Genomic DNA, 23,018 nt, shown 5'->3' with positions numbered 1-23,018 from the left:
CACTGCAGTTTCTAGCCCAAAACTAGACCTTCACAGCAGGAAGAGTAAAGCTGAGCAGTGCTCACAGGGGTGACCATGATTGCAGCTTATCATTTCTCCTACAACACAGGATGACCCAGGGCAGCAAGAAAGCCGTTTCAGCTGCTGACACTGCCAGGTTGACCCGGCACACTTGTCAGCCAAACAGCTTGCTTCTGAACATAAGCCTCACTTGTAACAACAAAATCACAAGTTAGCAAATAACATGGGCTTTTAAAATCATACTCACTTAGATTAAGTCCAAGTGTTAAATCCAGAAATGCCAAAAAATCGCTGTAAGAATTAAGGACCAGTTGACCTTTATCTGCTTAACTTCCTTTAATGGTTTTACCAAACTCCCTGCTATCTGGAGAGCGCTCCTCAGTGACACTTCGCCCTTAACCACGTGTCTGGAGAGTTTAGAAGGCAAGCAGCGTGTGCCGGTGGGCGTGGGCGCTGTTGTGTGTACAGATTGGTGTATTATAGTAGCTGTTCTCTGCCTTCCTCTCGGGGTAGTCTATCTGATCTCCTGCCCCTTACCTCCCCTGGATTCCTTTCCCAGGTGGTAGGATTGGGGCTAAGGTGCTAGTGCCAGCAGTTACTGACAGGTTTCTTTATCAAATTCAAATTAAAAGGGTCTGACTCAACTGTTTCCACCAAATGTGACCATGTGCGTGAAGGTGCTCTGTAAAGCATCAGATATAACAGCAGACTCCCACTCCCCAGAACCTTCCACAAAAGCAAAGAAATAAAAATGAACCTCCCAAATGGTCTTCTGGGGGAGAGGAAGTCTCAGAATTCCCATCGCCTTTCTTTTATTTCTCTCTTTTGATCCTGATAATAGCTTCCAAGCCACTGACACTCCTCATATGCCTGGCTTATTTCCCAGGTCGGATTGCAAGTACCCGTTCACAGTGACTGTGCTTCATTCCTGTGTATGACACATTAATCATACTCTGGGAGGGAGGAAGGTTAGTCTTTGCCTGCTGTGTCTTGGTGGTACAGAGGTGTACTAGCTTACTTTCCATGTAGCTTGTTACTTCAGTCTTATGACCTTACAGTCATATGCCGAACACAGGTATTTTAGACACTAGTTGGTAGACCATTCTTCACCCAAGCAAAATTTCTGGAATATCTGTCCAGAAATCCAGCCTTAGCAGTTTGGGCTTCTCAGGGCCCATCCAGACGATGCAAGGCTCAGCTTCTCCTAAAAAGGGCAGACTTTGGAGACTGAAATTTGACTGCTGGATTCACCTCTTACCAGCTATGATACTGGCCATCTTACATAACCGCTCTGAGCCTCCATTATCCATCTGTAGAAGAAGTATGCTAATACCAACCACAAAGTGGCTCCAGGAGGAACGTAAAAATCTTGAAAGCACTGGCGTGTGCCCACAGGAGGCTCTCACGCAATATTTAATCCCTTCTCTCTTTACTACCACCCTTTCTGTTACTGTCACATGACTCCCACAACTTTCACTATTCTCACCCTTCTCAAAACTTGCAGTTCACGACATATCTCAGTAATAACCCTTGAGCTCATCACTAATAATTATCACACCACTTCTATTATCCCAGCTCCCAGGTCAGCCCTTTCCCTAGGAACCCTCCGCTCCAATGCCAGTGACCTGTCAGATTACCTCTCTGACTCTGATATGACACCCATCAGGAGGCATTTGTGCTGTCACTAATTAGCACAGATTCCATCAACTTCATCCTTACTTGTCCCCCTCCATTTGCTTCACTCTAGATAGGAAGTATGGCTTAGCACTAAACTAAAAAATTAATGGGTGAATCTTAGAGGTAGTTCTAAAAATTAGTTTTCTTTGTTACTGAGCATTTAAAGAAGAAATGGACAGATCCAAAAGACTATCTTGAGGTGAAGAGAACATTTCATTTTATTCCAACACTTCCCAAAGTGCTCTCATTCTGCAATGACATTTTCACAGCATCCTTTTTGACATTTGGCCCCATTTGCTGCTATGAACTCACATTGTCCTTATGTTCCTAAATTGTCACTACATCTTTGTTTTGTTTAATTTGCTATTGTTTGTTAGGGACAAAAGAGTTCACTTTGAATGTTATTTCAGTTCAGTAAAAATAATAGCTATTTATCTGGTGAGTCCAATCTTGCCAAGCACAAAAATGACTTTAGTCAAGTTCCTTAGCCTCCCAAGTCAGCCACTATACTTTTCATAAAAAATTCACAGGATTTTTAGTAAGACATCCATTTCAATTTGGATATGTTATTGCTTTCTGCTTAAGTATTCCAAACTGGAAAAGTTGAAGATGATCCTAAGTTTTTTTTTTTTTTGCGGTACGCGGGCCTCTCACTGTTGTGGCCTCTCCCATTGTGGAGCACAGGATCCGGACGCGCAGGCTCAGCGGCCATGGCTCACAGGCCCAGCCGCTCCGCGGCATGTGGGATCCTCCTGGACCGGGGCACGAACCCGTGTCCCCTGCATTGGCAGGCGGACTCCCAACCACTGCACCACCAGGGAAGCCCGATCCTAAGTTTTTTGTTCCCTTTTTTTCTCTATATCTAAGCTGTCCCAAGATCTAAACACTTCTTTCAAATATTTTGATGGATTCATCCTATTTTTTTTGTTTTGTTTTGTTCTCCACTTTACCTTATTACTTTTGTCTTTCAGTACCTCAAATTATTTTTGAACACTAGTCCCTTGCTTTTAGAGCATTGCACCCTATGTATAAAAACCTACTAGCTTTTTGTGTCAAGCCTGGAATTCCCTCCCTGGCTTTCAAATTCCCTTGTAATCCAACACCACCTCTGCTCAGTTTCCCCCCATGACACTCCAGCATGTAGTCTCCAATTTAGTAAGTACATCCTTCTTTTACTCCTCTTACAGACTACACACATTCCCAACTCTTGGCCTTTACCAAGATTTTCCCTGACCTACACTTCTTTCCCCCTTTGTCTCAGCCTCATTTCCTCCTCACTGCATTGTAAGCTCATAAGCTCTTTGCCTGTCTTGGTCACCACTATATCCCAGTGTATAGGAAATTTCCTGGCGCATGATCAGCTCTCAGCCGATATTTGTAGACTGTTCCTTGAGGCCCACTTCAAAGCTAATTTCCTTTTTTTTTTTTTTTTTTTTTTTGTGGTACGCGGGCCTCTCACTGTTGTGGCCTCTCCCGTTGCGGAGCACAGGCTCCGGACGCACAGGCTCAGCGGCCATGGCTCACGGGCCCAGCTGCAGCATGTGCGATTTTCCCGGACTGGAGCATGAACCTGTGTCCCCTGCATTGGCAGGCGGATTCTCAACCACTGCGCCACCAGGGAAGCCCAAAGCTAATTTCTTTTATAACTCCACTGTTTTCTTTGAATTCTTATGTTACCCACACTCATCTAAGCTTTCGTGAGCTGAATTTAAGGTCTTTGAGGATGGAATCTATAATGTTCATCACTTTGCATCTCTCATAGTGTCCTTTTTTAAAAACAACATATAGTTATTCTTTTACATTTGTGGAAGTCAGAGGATCAAAATTAGTTTTCCTGGGCTAAACTCAAGGAATCATCAGAGACAGTGCTTTCTACAGGCTCTAGAGGCGAATCAGTTTCTTGCTTCTTCCAGCTTCCAGAAGCTGTGGCATTCCTTGGCTTCTGGATGATTTGCTTTAGTTGCTGCCTCCATCATCACATTGCTTTATGATTGCTAAATCAGTCCAATGTTAGCATATATTTATATGCTTTTATCTTGATCTCTCCTTGCTGGGAAACCCAAGCAAAAGCAACCGTTGTTATTTGAAAGCCACTGGAGAAATAAGAAGAAAAGCTAAAAAAAAAAAAAGACCTTGAGTTATCCTTCTTTGTATGTTTTATTGTTATTCTTCTCTCAAGGTTCAGGTCATCAAAGAAGTGGTGTTAAAAAGGCTGAGTTTCTAAGGCAAAGTCAAGTTAGCAAGGGTAATTAACATTGCTATTGAGTTTGTGTTATCCTAAAATTCAGTTAGTTATCTAAGGTTTTGACTTAAACCGTAGATATATGAAAAACCTCTGTAGGGAATATCCTACAAACTTGACACTTTTCAAAAAAACTTTATTAACGTAGAGTTAATTTACAATGTTGTGTTAATTTCAGGCATACAGCAATGTGAATCAGTTATACATATGCATATATCCACTCTTCTTTAGATTCTTTTCCCATATAGGCCATTAGAGAGTATTGAGTAGAGTTCCATGTGCTACACAGTAGGTCCTTATTAGTTATCTTCTTTATATGTAGTAGTGTGTATATGTCAATCCCAATCTCCCAATTTGTCCCTCCCCACCTCTTATGCCCAGGTAAATATGTTTTTTTTCTACATTTGTAACTCTATTTCTATTTTGTAGATAAGTTCATTTGTACCTTTTTTCTTAGATTCCACATATAAGCGATACCGTATGATATTTGTCTTTCTTTGTCTGACTTATTTCACGCAGTATGACAATCTGTTGTTCCATCCATGGTGTTGCAAATGGCGTTATTTTGTTCCTATTTATAGCTGAGTAATATTCCACTGTATATATGTAGCACATCTTCTTTATCCGTTCCTTTGTTGATGGACATTTATGTTGCTTCCATGTCCTGGCTATTGTAAATAGTGCTGCAATGAACATTGGGATGCATGTTTCTTTTCAAATTATGGTTTCTTCCAGATATATGCCCAGGAGTGGGATTGCTGGATCATATGGTAGCTCTATTTTTAGTTTTTAGGTTTTTGTTTAAACATCTTTATTAAAGTATAATTGCTTTAAAATGGTGTGTTAGTTTCTGCTTTATAACAAAGTGAATCAGTTGTACATATACATATATCCCCATATCCCCTCCCTCTTGTGTCTCTCTCTCACCCTCCCTATCCCACCCCTCTAGGTGGTCACAAAGCACCAAGCTGATCTCCCTGTGCTCTGTGGCTGCTTCCCACTAACTATCTATTTTACATTTGGTAGTGTATATATGTCCATGCCACTCTCTCACTTTGTCCCAGCTTACCCTTCCCCCTCCCCATGTCCTCAAGTCCATTCTCTAGTAGGTCTGCATCTTTATTCCCATCTTGCCCCTAGGTTCTTCATGACCACTTTTTTTTTTTTTAGATTCCATATATATGTGTTAGCATATGGTATTTGTTTTTCTCTTTCTGACTTACTTCACTCTGTATGGCAGACTCTAGGTCCATCCACCTCACTCCAAATAACTCAATTTTGTTTCTTTTTATGGCTGAGTGATATTCCATTGTATATATATGCCACATCTTCTTTATCCATTCATCTGTCGATGGACACTTAGGTTGCTTCCATGTCCTGGCTATTGTAAATAGAGCTGCAATGAACATTGTGGTACATGACTCTTTTTGAATTATGGTTTTCTCAGGGTATATGCCCAGTAGTGGGATTGCTGGGTTGTATGGTAGTTCTATTTGTAGTTTTTTAAGGAACCTCCATACTGTTCTCCATCGTAGCTGTATCAATTTACATTCCCACCAACAGTGCAAGAGTGTTCCCTTTTCTCCACACCCTCTCCAGCACTTACTGTTTGTAGATTTTTTGATGATGGCCATTCTGACCAGTGTGAGATGATATCTCATTGTAGCTTTGATTTGCATTTCTCTAATGATTAATGATGTTGAGCATTCTTTCATGTGTTTGTTGGCAGTCTGTATATCTTCTTTGGAGAAATGTCTGTCTAGGTCTTCTGCCCATTTTTGGATTGGGTTGTTTGTTTTTTTGATATTGACCTGCATGAGCTGCTTATAAATTTTGGAAATTAATGCTTTGTCAGTTGCTTCATTTGCAAATATTTTCTCCCATTCTGAGGGTTGCCTTTTCATCTTATTTATGGTTTCCTTTGCTGTGCAAAATCTTTTAAGTTTCATTAGGTCTCATTTGTTTATTTTTGTTTTCATTTCCATTTCTCTAGGAGGTGGGTCAAAAAGGATATTGCTGTGATTTATTTTTTAAGGAACCTCCATGCTGTTCTCCGTAGTGGCTGTACCAATATACATTCCCACCAACAGTGTGTCTTGATAATGTGGAGAAAGTAAATAGCATGCTTTGGGGAAAGGTCCATAATATGACACAAGAATAATTCATAAAATTCACTGATCACCTACTATTTGCCAGGCACTTTTCTAAAATCTGAAATGCTGGCCTAGATGAAGTGGATTCTATATCTTCTCTGCCACTAGCTACTTATATAATGTCTTTTGATACACTTAAATTCTCTGAGCTTTGTACTCCTCCTCTGGAGCTAAGAGGGTTAAACTAGGTTAGTTCTAATTTATCTTCCAATCATATGAGTCTATGAATTTTAAATATTTATAGAATGATGAATGATATTCAATAAAGACTTGCTGATTAACTAATGTAATCTTTACCCTTCCAAACTTGTGACTTTCTATTTTAAGTTTCTTTTATTTGTTCAAGAAATGGTTATTGAGTACTCCAATGTGATAAGGAGTATAAGCAGTGTGCCAAAAATAAGCACATGCTAAAAATGATGGAGATACAACAATGAGCATAATCCCTGCATCCTGAGACATCCTGCCTCTCTCATACCAGGAAGCACTGGGCAGCCCAGTGACCAAATTCACTTGTTTCTTTTGCTAGAAGAGTAAAATTTTGCTAAACATTTCACTACCCCAACTCCAGTTAGCTGGTATTGTCATCCTTATTCTTGTTAACATAAAATATTTACTTTAGAGAAATTTAAACAAACAAATGAATAAACAAAATATTTCCTAGACATGTAACTTATTTGGGGGCTTCTCTACATGCATAGTTTTAAGCTATTGCCTCAAGGACTGCTATTTTTGGAAAAGGTGAAGCTTAAGTAGGGGTTCTGTGAGCCTTTCCCTGTGTTTAACTAAGGCAGCTCCATTTACATATCTGTTTTCTATATTGAGAATATGCTGCTAGTTGTTTTGATAACCATTGTTCTAGATAATTAATTTGAATCAAAATTAAATTAATGGATAGGGTACTATACATATAATCATTTAATTTGACTGGTGATTCATGTTCAGCATGTGTTTTAATGATATCTATGAAATGTAACACTCATTATCCTTTGATAGGCTAAGGGATTGTGGTACAGGAAGTCACCTAAATCCTTCAAGGAATCTAGTGGTACAGCATTTTGATGCATTCTTCTTGCTGTCTTTGAACTTCCAGAGAGTTCCTGATGCTGTAGAGTTCTTTATCATGATAGTGTCATTCTCATAGCATGTATTAATTGGTAATTTACAGCTAAAGAGAACATATTGGGGTTTTTGTTTCAACACCCTATATTACTTCTACACTGAGCTCTTCCAAGCAAAAAAAATCTTGAACACATTCTAGATTTTTGATAGTTGAAAAGAGGATTAAGTGTATACCATAAAAGTAAAATTCATTTATGATACAAGAGAAGTTCAAAACTAACTTTCTTATAAAGCTCAACTCAGCACCTGGAAGCACTAATATAAATGGTTCAATATCATACTGGACTTATTTGGGACTAGAAAATAATAAAATTTTCCTTTTTTGATCATGAAGCAAAACAATTAAGTATAGAGCAGATAAATTAATATAGTATGGCCTATGTGCACTAAAAGAAACCCAGTAGGAGATCTCCTAATGCTGAAATGACTCATTTAGAAGCCAAATGTGAAACAAGCATAAAAAAAGGCATTCAGTAAGAAACACTCAAAGGCAATCTTGGGTCACAATACATTTGTCCATAAGATATCCCACAACTCAGTTCACCAATATGTGGGAGGAATGACCTCTCTTTGGACTGCCCCAGCCTTGATTTACTTCTTGAAAAAGACAGCCTTGATCTAGCTTGAATTCTGGTTTGGAAAGGAGACTTTGAAGACCTTTATATGTTTTCCTCTCCAAGACCTTAAAAAGTAGATTAGCCGGCCTCATTTCACAGGCCTTAAAAACACTTCTTTGTCCTGGGATTCTAGCTAGAACATAATGACCAAGACATTGTCTGTAAAGAGTCCTTTTCCTATTCATGTCAGGTGCTGCCTTGAACTGTCCTTATAAGCCTAGGGTTCTAGCAAGCTTATTCCCTTGCTCTGACTCTGATATGCTCACAGGTACATTTTACTATTGCCTGTAGCCAAATTTTGTTAACAAATGAACTTCAAAGAGCTGAAAAACTGATCTTCAGCTAATGGGTCTTTTTGACATGTTTAGAAGGTTTATCTAAAGTAGAATACTTTGTATACTTTCAAAGTCAGATATAAAATGACCACATTTTATAAACATTCCTTTCAGATTAGCAAAACTAAGAAAACCAGAGTCACTAATCTGAGATGTCTGTTAGCCTTTTGGGAGTCATTTATCCTCTGGGGTAAACAAATGATGATAAGCGTCCTCTTCATTGAGAGGCCATTCAGATTAGGAAATGGTATACTCAATATCTACTTTTTTTTTTTTTACAGTCACAATATTCTTCTCTATGAGGATGGGCATGCTGTGGTGGCAGATTTTGGAGGTGAGATTTCCATGAATAATGCCCAAAATGGCATCCGTTTCTTTCTCCATTACTCATTGGTGCTGATATTATGTGATGAATCTGAAAATGGATTTTACACTGACAGCTATACTTCTCTAAGTCATTCATATTTCAATGAATTTTAAAAGTATATCATTTATTTCGGTTTTTCCTCTTTCATATTCTCAGCTAAAAGAAAAGAAGTGAAAATTTAAATAAGATAGAGGTTTCTTGGGATTTCAAACTTTTAACTGTAATCTTTGACCTTGGTTTTAAAATATTTCCTTTGACATTAATTTGTTTTCTGTTTCCCTCAGAATCAAGATTTCTGCAGTCTCTGGATGAAGACAACATGACAAAACAACCTGGGGTTTGTTGCTGTTCGTGTTCCCTATAATTATGAAACAATTGAAATGTGTAAACTCAGCATGAGAAGAAGGGAGATGAAAGCAGCTTTAACTGGAAGAAATGTCATTCTCCCAAGGGCGGGATAATGTTTTATGTTTCTATTTTCAGTAAGCCGCCAAAAGAACTATTTCAAGGCTCTGTTAGAGAAATAGATTAGATATATATTTGGAAAATGTTACAGAAAAAATAACAGAATTTGTTTCAAATATAATCGAAAAGTACATGGCAGGCATGGATAATTGGCATTCATGTTTAGATCTCCTTATTAAGTGGTAGAGTTAACATTTAATAGGTAACCATAAAATCCATAGTTTACCCGTATCTACTAACAATTCATAGTTTTCCATTTTAACATTGTAAGGCAATAGGTGATATAGTCAAGCATTAATGTTTAAGAAAAATATAAATGCCAACATCTGAAGCAAGCATAATTGCTTGCTAAAAGCACATACTCAAAATGTCTGCAATTAGGTTCATCATCTGCCTTCTCCCATCCCTTCTGCACAAAGAAGTGCACTTTTCTTTCTGGACTAGCTGTGTTATTTAATTACCCAAGCTAGGGCTAATTTTCTGTTCCTTCCTTTTCCTGCTTCTGCTTACACACTGCTCAATCACTTTTTCTGTTTGTTTCTATTCCTTTTCTTTATTAAAGTTCATCCCAAACTCTCATTTACCACTGCCTCAGTTTGGGTCCTCTCCATCTTTTTTCTGGACCATTGCTCTAGGCTTCTAACTACAGTCCTCTCTTCCAGTTCATTCTTTGCAACATCAGCCAAGTGTTGTGTTCTGACAATTCACTTCTTCCTATAAACCATCAATGATGCTTAAAATGTTATACCCCCCCACCAGATGTGACCCCAAGGCTCCTCTGCGACCTCCTCTCCCACTAAACTTCTCTCAAGTCCCTTATGACCCCGGCATACAAGCCATCTGGCTATTCCCCAAACATTTCATTCACTTTCACAGCCCTGTGACTCTGCCAGCATCATATTCTCTGCCCGTGAAGCCCTTCACTGTACCCCACCTGGAGGACGTCTACTCATCTTGCATGGCCCAGGAAATTGTATCCATTTTAAGTAACTTCCCTCCCATAAACTTCCTCCCCCCCCTTCTCCTCCCCACACACTTTTCTCTCTGTGCTTTTGTAGCACTTTGTTTGCACTACTAGGTAGTACTCTGACTCACTCAACAAACATTTATCAAGGACCTACAGTGTGTCAGGCATCGTGCAAAGGGCCAGGAATACAAAATGCAAATAAAAGCTTAGTCCTTGATCTCAAGTAACTCATTTTCTGTCGGAAAAAACATAGTAATAAACAGATAAGATTGAAAGCAGTGGGGACGTTCAGTGACAGAGATGTGACAAAGCATCATGGGAGCTCAGGTGGAATGAATAGGGATAAATAAATTCAGACAGAGTGAACAACAGCATGAACAAAGGCACAGGGGATGAGAAACACCAGACCTCCTGGGGGACTTCAAATAGCTTGGCATTGTTGGCATGCTCTGTGTGAGGAAGACAAAATGAGAGATGAGTTAAGAGAGGAAGGGCAGGAACAACATCATGGACCATGTTGTATTGTAAGTAGGATTAAGCATGCTGGTTTCCCCAATTAAATTTCACTCATTCATTCAACAAGTATTTATGGAATACCTACTAGATGCCAGACATTCTAAGGAACTGGGGATATTGCAGTGAACAAAGTTCTTGTGTTTATGGAGCTAATATTCTAATAGAAGAAGATAAACGTTGAACAAATTAACAAAATATATACCAGACGGTGATGTGTTATGAAGAAAAAACAAAGCAGAGTATATGAATGGAGAGTGAAAGGGGGAGCCATTTAGATGAGAGAAAGAGAAAGATAACGTTTGATAAGAGACCTATGGTGGAGTTATCCATGAGAGGAGAAGAGCAGTGTAGAAGGGGGAACAGTAATATCAGAGGCCCTGAGGCAGGAGAGTCCTTTGTGTGTTCAAGGCCAGAGTGACTGGAGTGGAGTAAGCAAGGAGGAGAATGGTAGGAGATGAGAGGTGGGAAGAGTGAGTCCTTTATTGACAGGACAAACAGATCTCATCTAGTACCTTTGACATAGAGATAGCTAACTCAGTGGATCTCAACCATAGCTGCACATTGAAATCACTTTGGAAACTTTGTAAAAGCATCCTTACCTGAATCCAACCCCCAGCAATTCTGATCTCGCTGGCCTGAGGTTGATCTTGGGTACGTGTATCTTTTAAAAGTTCCCCTAGGTGATTCTAAAATGCAGCCAGTTGAGACTCTCTGACTAAATAACCTTTTGTCAAATGGAATTGAATTGAATTTCACCAATAGCAAGTAATATTCTTTTATCCTAGCAGTGGAGTCTTTAAGCACAGCACTACTCTAGATTTATTTTGAAGGTTATTTTCTTCTTACTAGTTATGTGGCCTTATGTAAGTTTGCTAATTACTCTATTACCCGCCCCCGTGAAAAAAATGGTCATACTGTATGCCTACTCCCCCTTATGCAATGTTGTGACACAACACATAATATGCTATATAAATGGAGGCTATTTGGAATGTGAAAGCTCGTGTGGAAGAATTGCATATAAGCACCATAATCGAAATGAAGATATTCTTGGAAAGGTGCAATTATGCATGACTTCAAAATAATGTAGACACTTCAAAAGGATTATCAGCAGGCAACACTACACACAGAATTTCACTAGGAGTAATAAAAGAATACTGGTTTCTTTCAGGGGAAATACAAAGAAAGCAGGTATTTGGCAAAATCCATTGATACAGCTATGAAGCCATGGGGTTTTAGAGCTGGAAGGGGCTGCCTCCTCAGTCTTGCCCTTGAGGAATCTGAGGTCCAGGAAGCATAGGAGACTTTCCCAGAACTGTCCAAATAGTCTGCAGTAGAGCCAGAACTAGAATTTGCATCTCCTAACTCAAAATCTAGTCCTCTTTTTCCTAAACCACAAATAAACCAAATTTATGCATCCCAGAACGGAAACTTATATTTAAAAATTAAAAATACATAACTGCAAGTAAAAAGGGTGTAAATGATGCCGTGAAAACATGAGGGTAGACCTTTGTACAGGGAAACTAGTAACGTTTTATGGGCTTGCTTTCTGGAATATGGCGCAAACAGCATTCAGAAATAACACTGCTGGGCAAACAAAGGAGATGTGGCAGACCTGATCCTGCCAGTGAGAAATCTGCTTCACATGAATATTCTGGGCACTACCCTCAGGCCGTTTCTCTCCTCAGTCATCAGGGCACTATTTATGGGTCTAATTTAGTGACTTCCTAAACTACAACCTGAAGCTCTAAAGGAGGGAAGCTTCCTCCCACAGTGCGTGACTCACCCCCAGGGAGGCATAGAGTTCTTGGATGAACCCATGGATGGCTATTCAGAAGCTTGTAAGGCTTCCAGGGGAAAGATGCTCAGAGTTACACAAAAAATTGCTGCTGCTGTGATCATCATTTCATAAGAGGCAGTGTTACTTGGTGATTAATATTGTTACAATATTTTGGAAAGAATTATGGATTTCATGATCTTCCAATGATAAAAAGAAAATGCCCTTTAAAAAACTAAACAGCAGCAGTAAACACACTGTTTTTGTATGAACGGGCCAGTTTATTGCGCACACTGAGGGCAGTATCGATGTTATTTTAAGTTTATATTTTTGAGAACTTCGAGAGAACACTTAACAAATCCTCACTAAGAAGAACACTATTCTACAGTAGAAGAACTAAGCACTTGGTAAATGACTTGTGGATGTTTCTTGACCCACAGAACCTCCGCTGGATGGCTCCTGAGGTGTTCACACAGTGTACACGCTACACCATCAAAGCTGACGTCTTCAGCTATGCTCTCTGTCTGTGGGAACTTCTCACCGGCGAAATTCCGTTTGCTCATCTCAAGCCAGGTAAGCCATGCCTCAATTAAAGTTTCTCTGAGGGAATTCCCTGGAGGTCCAGTGGTTAGGAGTTTGTGCTTTCACTGCCAAGGGTGTGGGTTCAATCCCTAGTCGGGGAACTAAGATCCTGCAAGACGCGGGGTGAGGCAAAAAAAAAAAAAAGTTTCTCTGATTTCCAGAGTTCTGTGCATTTTCACAAATTCAAGAAACATTTTTTTCCCCAAAATGACTATTCTTGGTGGATTGGCAAGGTGAGAGGTAAGGAAACGGTCTCAAATTGTTTAAAGGTGTGGCCCAATCCAGAAAACTTAATGGCCTATAACTATGTGGTTTTAGATACAGACACACAGAAGTGTAGGCATATTTTATTATTAAAGTTTAGGGCTTTGATGTATCTGTTGTTAATAAAACAAGCAAATGATAATGGCCATGTGGAATGTGGGTACAAATAATGTGAACAATGCAATATTTACTTTTTGAGATTAGATTTAGAAGTGCCTTTCTGATGTGCATATAAGAGTGAACTGAAAGTAGCAACACATAAAAATAACCTATCAGGACTGCTTTCTGCTTGTCTCACATTATACAAAAGAGAATTGGTTTTTCTAATTTTGTATTACATATATAGATGCATTCTAAAAATGGAACTTTGTGAGTGAGCCTATAATTTTGTTGTTGATAATATACATGATACTCTGTGTACATGTAGAAGGTAGAGGTAGGGAATCTAATCACAGGAAAAAATGTACAAATATTTGAGGTAAGTTTTATTTGCATCTCTCTCTCCATTTTATTTGGGTTGCTCTTGTAGATAGAACAGCACTGTCGCACTGTTTACTTACTTGTATCCACTGTGAGTCTAAAAACTCCTTGACTTTGCATCCCCAGAACTTACCATGCTTGAAAAGTTGTTTTCAAATTAAATCATAAATAAATTTTAAATGAATTGTAAGTTTCTTAAGTGGCCACCCTATCACAATATATCAGATGGATCAAGTCAAAAGGGATGTTAGGGAAAGACATATCTTACAAATGTGGATGCTCACGAGTTCAAAGTCTTAACCAGGATCACAATATTTATTAGTACTCGTGTGCAGAGCAAAAGCCATAACTCATATTGTCTATTCAAGGCATTTTCCCCCTAATAACCATATGGTCTTTAATTACACTCTGCATAGTGTCTAACAAAGTACTTTTCACAAATTATATGCTCTTTATTTAATCGTCCTAATCTTTCTCTATATGCTTTTATGGTTTTAAATGATGAGATCTGGCCCTTATTATAGGGTGGATGAGAAGACTCTATTTAAAACTGGACCAAAATTGCTATTTGTAATGTCTTGCTCTGATATGCTGCTATCTCTCTACCTCTTAGAATTTGCTTTCTGGTAAGGCTTATGAGTATATGTTAAAAATCCACTATAATTCTAGACACATTGTAGTATTTTCACAAGAGAGAGATATGTCTCTCTTCCTCTCACCTCCTGTGTCAATCCATTCACATCTAATCCGTTCCTGTGGATTTTACATCCTAAGGACATCTTGGATCTACCTACTACTTACCGTCATCTACCACCATCCTAGCTCAAGCCAACATCTTCATCATTTAAACTATTGCAATTGTCATTTTAAAAAAATCAGGTTTAACTTATATAGTATAAGTTGTAGTATCACTTATGTAGCAAAATTTACCATTTTAGACTAACATTTCAATGAGTTTTAACAAATATATATTTAACAAATATATACAGTATAATCACAGCTACAATCATAATATAGAACATTTCTGTCACTCCAAAAAGCCCCCATGCATCTTTGGAATCAATTCACTTTTCCCACCTCCAGCCCCGAGCAACCACTGATCTGATTTATGTCCCTACAGGTTTGCCTTTTCCAGAATGTCATATAAATGGAGACATGTTAGTACATTTATTGGTAATTTATTCTTTTTCATTCCTGTGTAATATTCCATTGTGTTGATGTACCTCAATTTATTCATCCACTCCAAGTTGATGATCATTTGAGTTATTCTCACTTTAGGGCAATTATGAATATAATTGCCAAAACCATTCAGGTTTTTGTGTGGATGTTTTCATTATTCTTGGATAAATACATAAGAGGTAATTACTAGATCTTATGGTAAGATTTTTTCCAAGGTATTTGTACCACTATGACTTCCCACCAGCAGTGTATGAGGATTTCAGTTGATCCACATCCTTGCCAGCACTTTTTTATTGTCTATTTAAAATAAAATATTCACCATTTGAGTAGGTATATAATGGTAAATAATTGTGGTATTGTTTTATATTTCTCTAATAACTAATAATGTTGATAATCTTTTTGTGCGTTTATCTGCTGCTCATATCTCTTTCTTTGGTGAAGTATTTGTTCAAATTATCTTATATACTAATGAGTTCTTAGATTCTACGTAAAATCTTTCATCTGCTATGTGTTTTGCAAGTATTTTTCTCTAGTCTGTGATTTGCCTTTTCATATTCTTACCAATGTCTTTCAAAGAGCAAAACTTTTTAATTTCAAAGAAGTTTACCTTATCAAACTTTTAAATATTTTGTGAATCCTGTCTAAATTATTCTTGCCACACCCAAGATCACAAAGTTTTTCTCCTGTGTTTTCTCACAGGAATCTTGTAGGTTTAGATTTTATATTTATAAGATTTATTAGAGTTATTTTTTTTAACACTACAAGGTAAAAGTTGAGTTTGTTATCCTTTTGTTAATTTATTTGTTTATTTTTCAATATGGATCCCAATTTTTCAGCATGATTTGTTTAAAAAACTTTCCTTTATCCATTAAGTTATTTTGGTGCTATTGTCAAAAATTAATTGACCACATATGTGTGGACTCTATTCTGTTCCATTGATATAAGTCTACCCTTATACCAATACTATAATACATTGATAAGTTATAGTAAATCTCAGAATCATTTACTATGAATCCTCCAACTTTGCTCTTCTTTGTTAAAATTGCTGTTGCTATTATAGGGTTTTTGCTTTTCTGTATAAATTTTAGAACCAGCTTATCTATTTCTACAAAAAAAAAAAAAAGCCTGTTTGAATTTTGATTGAAGTGCAGTGAATTTGTAGAGCAATTTGGGAAGAATTGACAACTTATGCATATTGAATCTTCCAACTGATAAACATAGTATGTCTCTCCCTTCATTTAGGTCTGATTTCTGTCATCAGCGTGTTTGTAGTTTTCATCATAGAAACCTTACACATATATTTTTAAAATTATTTCTATGAATTTTGTGTTTCTTGATGCTATTTTAAATGTTTTTTTTTTAATTTCAATGTATAATGTGTTTTGCTAGTATACAGACACGATTAATTTTTAAATAACAACCTAGTACCCTACAAATTTGCTAAATTAACTTATCAGTTCAAGTACCTTTCTTGTACATTCTTTGGGATTTTGCACATAGATGATTAGGGCAGGTATAAATAAAGAAAATTTTATTTCTTTCTTTCAAATATGTGTGTATTTTAAATCTTTTTCTTGCTTTCTCACACAGGCAAGGACTTCTAGTACAATACTGAATAGAATTGGTGAGGTATCTACCCGTATCTACATCTAAATTTTTATCCACCACCACTCTAGTTCAAACTGCCATCTTTATCACTTTAACTACTGCAATAGCTCTTTGATCATTCTCTCTTTATTCTTCTCTTCCTCTCCAATCTCTACACATCCACTAAAATGACATTTTAAAAACAAACCTGATTATGTGACCATTGCTTAAAATCATCTATGGCTTCCCATGTTCTTAGGATTAAATCTCAAAATTCTTACTATGTCCTGCAACACTCTACATGATTCAGTATCTCTGACCTTGCTTGCACCATTTCACTTTCTATGCTCCAGCCACTCCAAACCTTCTTTCCTCGCTTCCTTGAATGTGTTGCATTTCCTCTGGCCTCTGGGCTCTTTCACAAGCTCAGTTTCTTTGGTAAGTGCAATTAATGATGACTCCACAGAGATTACTGTGAGGATCAAATGAGATGATTTTGTGAACTTTGTCAATTGAAATCTCTCTGCAACTGTAAGATGAAAGATAAGGGCAAACTGTAATACAAGGTCGAGGCTTCCTATGATTCTGTGCTTGAGTGGAGTTCTCATTCTCCAGGGAGCCCATATAAAAACTTCAAAGTCACCATTAATTTTTCTCTTTCCTTCTTTTCTTTCTTCTTTCCTCCTTTTTGTCTTTCTTCCCTTCCTTCCTTCCTTCCTTTTCTTTTCACTTGTTTTCTTACTTTCAATCCCCCTTTCTAAATATCTTTCAAATCTATCCACATATCTTGCTCTCCACTGCTACTTCCTTATTTCACAAGTAGAATCCTGCACAGTATCTTAAATGGTATCCTTGTCTCTAGTTTTGCTCACCATCTTTTTTTCACCAATTGCTATACTATAACTACATTTAGCTTTCTAAATACTCAAATTTGATTATCTGGCTCCCCTTACTTAAAGTCTTCAATGTGTTTCCTTTGTTCTTAAGATTTAAAAAATTTCATAAAACAATCTACAAAGCCCCCATAGTTATGCTTCTTCTTTCCTCCCCAGGTCTACTGCCTGCCACTTGCAGCCTGTCCTCTATGTTCAGCCACAGGGAATTATTTCATTTCCCCAACATGACACATTTCCTCTCACTTCCGTGTCTTTGCACACGTTAGTTGTTTATCAGACACACTCCTCCCCACTTTTCATCATACTAACTCCAATTTACTTTTAGGCCTTAGCTTAAATATTACTTCTTCCAAAAATATCTTCCTTAATTCTTCAATATTCAGTTAAGTGCAGTGTCCTTGCAATTTTCTCTACTTTGTTACCCTTTGCTAATTATAAAATGAATAGTTCAAAAAGATAAAGATCCCCTCTCTCATGGGCCCTCAGGAATATATACTCTTTTTGGAGGGAGAATATTATATAATAAAACAGTTAAATATCTTGCCTAAGAATAACTTGAATCCAATATCTCAGATACTGGAATTTATAGTACTTTATTGACAAAAGAGGTTGTTCATAATAGACACTGAATTTTTTAAAGTTGGACAGTTACCATGCATCAAGAACTGAGGCTGTTAATATCATCACAGTGGTTAGGCAGTCTAGCAAATGTTCAGCAATAAATTATGTGAAGGATCAGATTCAATATAAGCTACATATTAGCCATTTACAATGAGCAACAAATCCATGACTACAGTATGGGACAGGATTATCAATTATGGGAGTAGCAACATTACACATGGCTTATCCTCCTGGATTTAACAGAATCCTATCTCCTGGGTGAAATATATAAATAGAATGCAAATATTAGCATTGACTCCTATGCAAGTGATGAGTATGCCTTCAGAAGAACTTGAAGTTAGGGTCTCTTTTACATAGTATATGTTCAAATTAACCTTATAATCTCAGGTTTAGAAAAAAATGAAAAAGTCATTACATTCACTGTCCCAAGGGTCACAAGATCAAATGCCTACAGGATCAGGGGAAGCAAGAAAACCCTTGATGCAGGATAATGTGATGAACTGGAAATCACATGCTCTGACTCAAGGGGACAGCTGCTACCCAGCCCCAGCCAAACAGTGCCATGAACGAAGTATAGGGATGCTTGCTCACTGTTGCCATATCAACTAATTTCTGTGTGTTTGTTCAGATATCAAAAGATTTTTAAATATTGGCAATTAACTCAATTTTTAAGAAAATATTTTTCAGGCTAAAGAGACTTGGCATAAGTGTAAGAGCATGAGTCTTGCAAGCTTACTCAAACTGCTTAACCAAGCTATACTTCAGTACCTCAGTGTCTTTATTTTTTAAACAGGGATACTAGTAGGACTTGCCTCAAAGGTTTGGAATGATGTCTGGCAACAGTAAGCTCTCAATAAATATTAGCTATTATTATTATATTAAGCCATCCACAGTTCTGGCCAGGAACTGTGCGAGAAAACAAAGAGGAAAAGGGCATTCCCTTGTAATGCAGAGACGGCATGAGAAAAGTACAGTCAGTGGAGTAAATCCCAGCTAGAGGGAAACACAGAGGGCAACAGCTGCTCCTTCAAGGGCTCTCCTGCCCAGACTGGTGGTGGGAAAGTAAATCAGGGAAGGATTCTTAGAGCAGATGATACCTGAACTGCATCTTTAGAAGATGAGTACTATTTAACTGGTAAATAGTGGGGAGATGGTGAAGGTGTCCTGGCAGAAAGCAGCCTGGGCAAGGTGCAGAGCATGAGAGATTCACACATCTTTCAGTAGCGATGAATCAGAGAATACAAGGGAATCAGCAGCAAGATACATGCTGTAAATGTAAAGCTAGAGCTACATGGTGAAGGGCCTTCTGTGTCAACAATGGAAGTCACTGCAGAATTTTAAGCAGGGCAATAGTACAACTCTATTATCTTAGAACGCTCCCTCTTGCTACAAAGCAAAGGCTGGATTGGAGAAGTTTGAAACAGAGGCAAGGAACCAGGTAATCTAGAAGAGAATGTATAAAATCTTAACTAAGGTAGTGAAGAGAAAGGAGAGGCTGGTTTTGAGAGATTTTAACAGGACTTGCGGACATATTGAGGTGGAAGCACCAGGGAGAGGGAGGAGACCAGGACGACTTCCAGGCTTCTGGCTTAGCCAGCAGGAGGATGATGGATACAGGAAGAGAGAAGGGCAAGGAGCCATGCTATGAAGTCAAGCAGAGAGACAAGAACCAGGCAAGATGAAAAAGGAGCTGGTATGACCTGGCAAACAAGACCCTGTCCTGGGTACATTTTAAACAAAGAAACCAGCACCTGCTTCCCATAGTTTATTTCTCTCCTGGGCCTGTCTCCTTTGGTACCTCATGAAAAACTAAAGAAGAAATCTGGGATGAATTAATCCATCAGTCTGTATTTTATCCAATCCCATTCCCTTATTACCAGGTACCCAATTTTGTGGATCACTTTCAGATTATAGTTTGGAGCCAAAGAAGAGAGCCTATTATTTTTCTTTTGTTTTCATGTGTGGTGCCATCTGGTTCACAAGGAGACTCAGCTCAGTGTCCTGGGTTTCCTTAATGCCAGACTCTAAGTCTGGGACATGGCAGCAAATTAAGAACATCTGCAGATTCAGTCTAGCCAGATTCTGGTGAAACTTCATGTTGAGGCTTTACCTCAGAGTTGCAAACTGCAGTCCAGTAGCCAAATATGGCTTGCAGACATTTTGTGTATCACATGTGGTTTTAAAAATTATGAATTAATGTAATTTAGAGACCCAGTTATGTCACAGGTCTCATATATTTATAGCCATTTGCATTTGCTACACCTGCTTAATATTAGATGATTATGTTCTGCTCATATATAATTAGGATCCTAAAGCATCTTAAATATAATACCCTCAAAGAGCATAAGCACATTGATGATGTGGACTGTGCTTTGACAGGTGATAGGAAAATAGGAGTGAACTAAAGTTCTGAAATCCTATGTTTGCTATGCTGACATCTTTATCAGTTTATCACTGAGAAGAGTAATGCCAGCCACTCACTACACAGATCACTGGAAAGATCAAATCGGTCCAACGGATGGTGATATTTCTATGAAAATAGCTGATGTTAACATGCCAATACTTCATTACACTGACAAAGATTGCAATGAGAACAGACAATGGTGCAAATTAATCTATTCTTCTGACAGTCTGTAATGAGAATGGGATGTGGTTTAAAAAATTAAGCCATTCTTAGTACAATCTCAAGATTGCAATCTCATGGTCTCTCTCAGATGCTGTATGCTCTGGTGATACATCACTGAAAAGTGTCAGTTTAACAAAGAATGTGTCTTAGCTCTTGCTGCGATGCTAGAATGCATTTGCTTTGTCTCACCACAACCCTGCCCATTAAAAACTATGAAGTAGAATCAATTGTATTTTTTAGAACACACATACACACCAACTAGAAAAAAAATTCTGGCAATTTTATCTTAGTCAAAACTTACAAACAATATATTGTACTTCATTTCTCTCTTTTTTACTTTTATAAAACCTAAGAGAGGAAGCGATAAGTTAACTTTAGGAATTCAGAAGCTAGTACCAATTTATCCAAAAGCAATATAAAGCTAATTAAGTTCATCATGGAGAGCTGCATAGTCATCCTTTCTATAATGGCCACGTTGCGTTATAAACTGGGACTGATGACAGATGAGGTGCTGTTTTTTTTTTTTTTTCCTTTTTGCGGTACGCTGGCCTCTCACTGTTGTGGCCTCTCCCGTTGCAGAGCACAGGCTCTGGACGCGCAGGCTCAGCGGCCATGGCTCACGGGAGCAGCCACTCCATGGCATGTGGGATCTTCCCGGACTGGGGCACGAATCCATGTCCCCTGCATCGGCAGGCGGACTCTCAACCACTGTGCCACCAGGGAAACCCAATGAGGTGGTTTTTAGCCTTGTGATTTGCAGTAACTCAATGCAATGTTTCACTTGGTATTCATGCTCAAAGAAACCTCACAAAGAACTAAGATTTCTCATCTAAACAGAATAGAAAATATACAATAATATTTTTGATATCTAGTTCTCTAGGTTCAGACTGAAAGGAATCAGTCAGAGCCTTAGATCTGTAGATAATAATTAAAGCAACCATAACAGCTAACACTTGTTGAGAGCCAACAATGCAACAGATGCTCTATGAAGACTCTTTTAATTCTGCCGATAAGCCATGGATCAGGTTCTATTAGGATAAGATGTATGCTCAACATCACATGCTGGTAAGAGGTGTAGTCAAGACTTAAAGTCATGGCTTCTTGTCCCCAAAGCCCACACTTGTCACCATTACAGTGTGCCCTCACTGCTTCATCTTACATTTAGAGAAATTAATACTCACAGAGGCAAATTGGCTTAATTAGGATCTCCCAGAGAGTTAAAAGCAAAGACAGACTGAAAATTAGGCCTCCAGATATGCTAGTTAAGGACATTTCTTAGTATTTATACTGCTTCAGTTTATTGAAGCCCCCTCCCAAAATGTTTTGAACAAAAGATAATATTATGGACTAAATATGCCACCAGATCTCAATAATTTATCTAAGTATGTTTTAATTTCACATTAAACTAAACATTATATTCATTCTACAGTGTTTCTTCATAGCTATGCATTATGTTCTGTCCTAAAATCATAATAATGGGCAATATATTAATTGGCATTAATCCATCATCTTCATTCATTTGTACGGTAAATGTGTACTGCGTCCTGTATACCATGATCTATATTATTTCCAATGAAATCATATTTTGAACTATCTCATTTATTGATTCATTCACTGCATATCTATTGAATACCTACTAATTGCCAGTCATTGTGCTAAGCACAGGAGACACAATGCTGAAAAGACACAGTCCCTGACCTCAAGGAGCTTGTGATCTATTTGCAGAGACAAGCAAGTAAATAGGCAATTAAATTTAATATAATACATACTATTGTAGTACAGAGTGCTATGGGAGTCCATAGGAAGGTCATCCAGAGAGAATTCATCTAAGCTAAAACCTAAATGACAGTAGATGTAATGCAGAGAAAGAGGGTAGGGAAAAAGGAATTACAGGGGAAAAAGAATCATATTTCACAACTTATGATTGAACCATTAAATCAGTGAAATATACAGTAATTCATTTCTTTATTATTATTCATCCATTTACCAATTTCTTTGGAAAAGCATAACACTTCGTCTTTTTCTGTCTGTTGTCACTCACATAGAATGTTCAATACATTTTGAATAAATGAATGAAGGTTAACACATGTTGTATTGAATGCTTGTTCTGTTACTGGCCTCTTTTTAGAGACAACAATCACGATCTCCTTTCATTTCTTTTCTTGATAACGAAGAACTTGAATCCACAAATCAACACCATGGTTATGCAGACCCTTGAGGTTGACCCACAAATTTGTGTTTAATTTGTCTCATTCAGGATAATGGGAGCTATGCTCTAGAATTGTGCTGTCCAATATGGAAGCCACTAGACACACATGATTATTTAAATTTAAATTTATATTAATAGAAATTAAGTAAAATTAAAAATTCAGTTTCTCAATCACACTAGCCACATTTTATGTGCTTAATAGCCATATGTGACAGTATTGAACAAGAGAGAAGGACGCTTTCATCATTGCAGAAAGTTCTTTTAGACAGTCCTACTCTAGAATCTAGATTATAAATTTGCCAAACTATTGATAACTAT

At 37.8% G+C, this 23,018-nt stretch overlaps 1 protein-coding gene across 1 annotated transcript in view; it reads left to right on the top strand.

Annotated features, from left to right (window-relative positions):
- Positions 1-23,018, top strand: part of TNNI3K (TNNI3 interacting kinase) — a 287,754-nt gene that overhangs the window by 177,268 nt on the left and 87,468 nt on the right. Inside the window, exons 18-20 of the mRNA XM_060142530.1 lie at positions 8,449-8,501; positions 8,819-8,871; positions 12,697-12,829. Coding sequence (XP_059998513.1) covers positions 8,449-8,501; positions 8,819-8,871; positions 12,697-12,829 — 239 coding nt within the window. The remainder of the gene's footprint in view (positions 1-8,448; positions 8,502-8,818; positions 8,872-12,696; positions 12,830-23,018) is intronic.

Source organism: Lagenorhynchus albirostris, chromosome 2 (assembly GCF_949774975.1).
Source record: "Lagenorhynchus albirostris chromosome 2, mLagAlb1.1, whole genome shotgun sequence".
NCBI lineage: Eukaryota > Metazoa > Chordata > Mammalia > Artiodactyla > Delphinidae > Lagenorhynchus > Lagenorhynchus albirostris.
The sequence above is the reverse complement of the archived record's forward strand: the minus strand, read 5'-3'. Positions and strand labels throughout refer to the sequence as shown.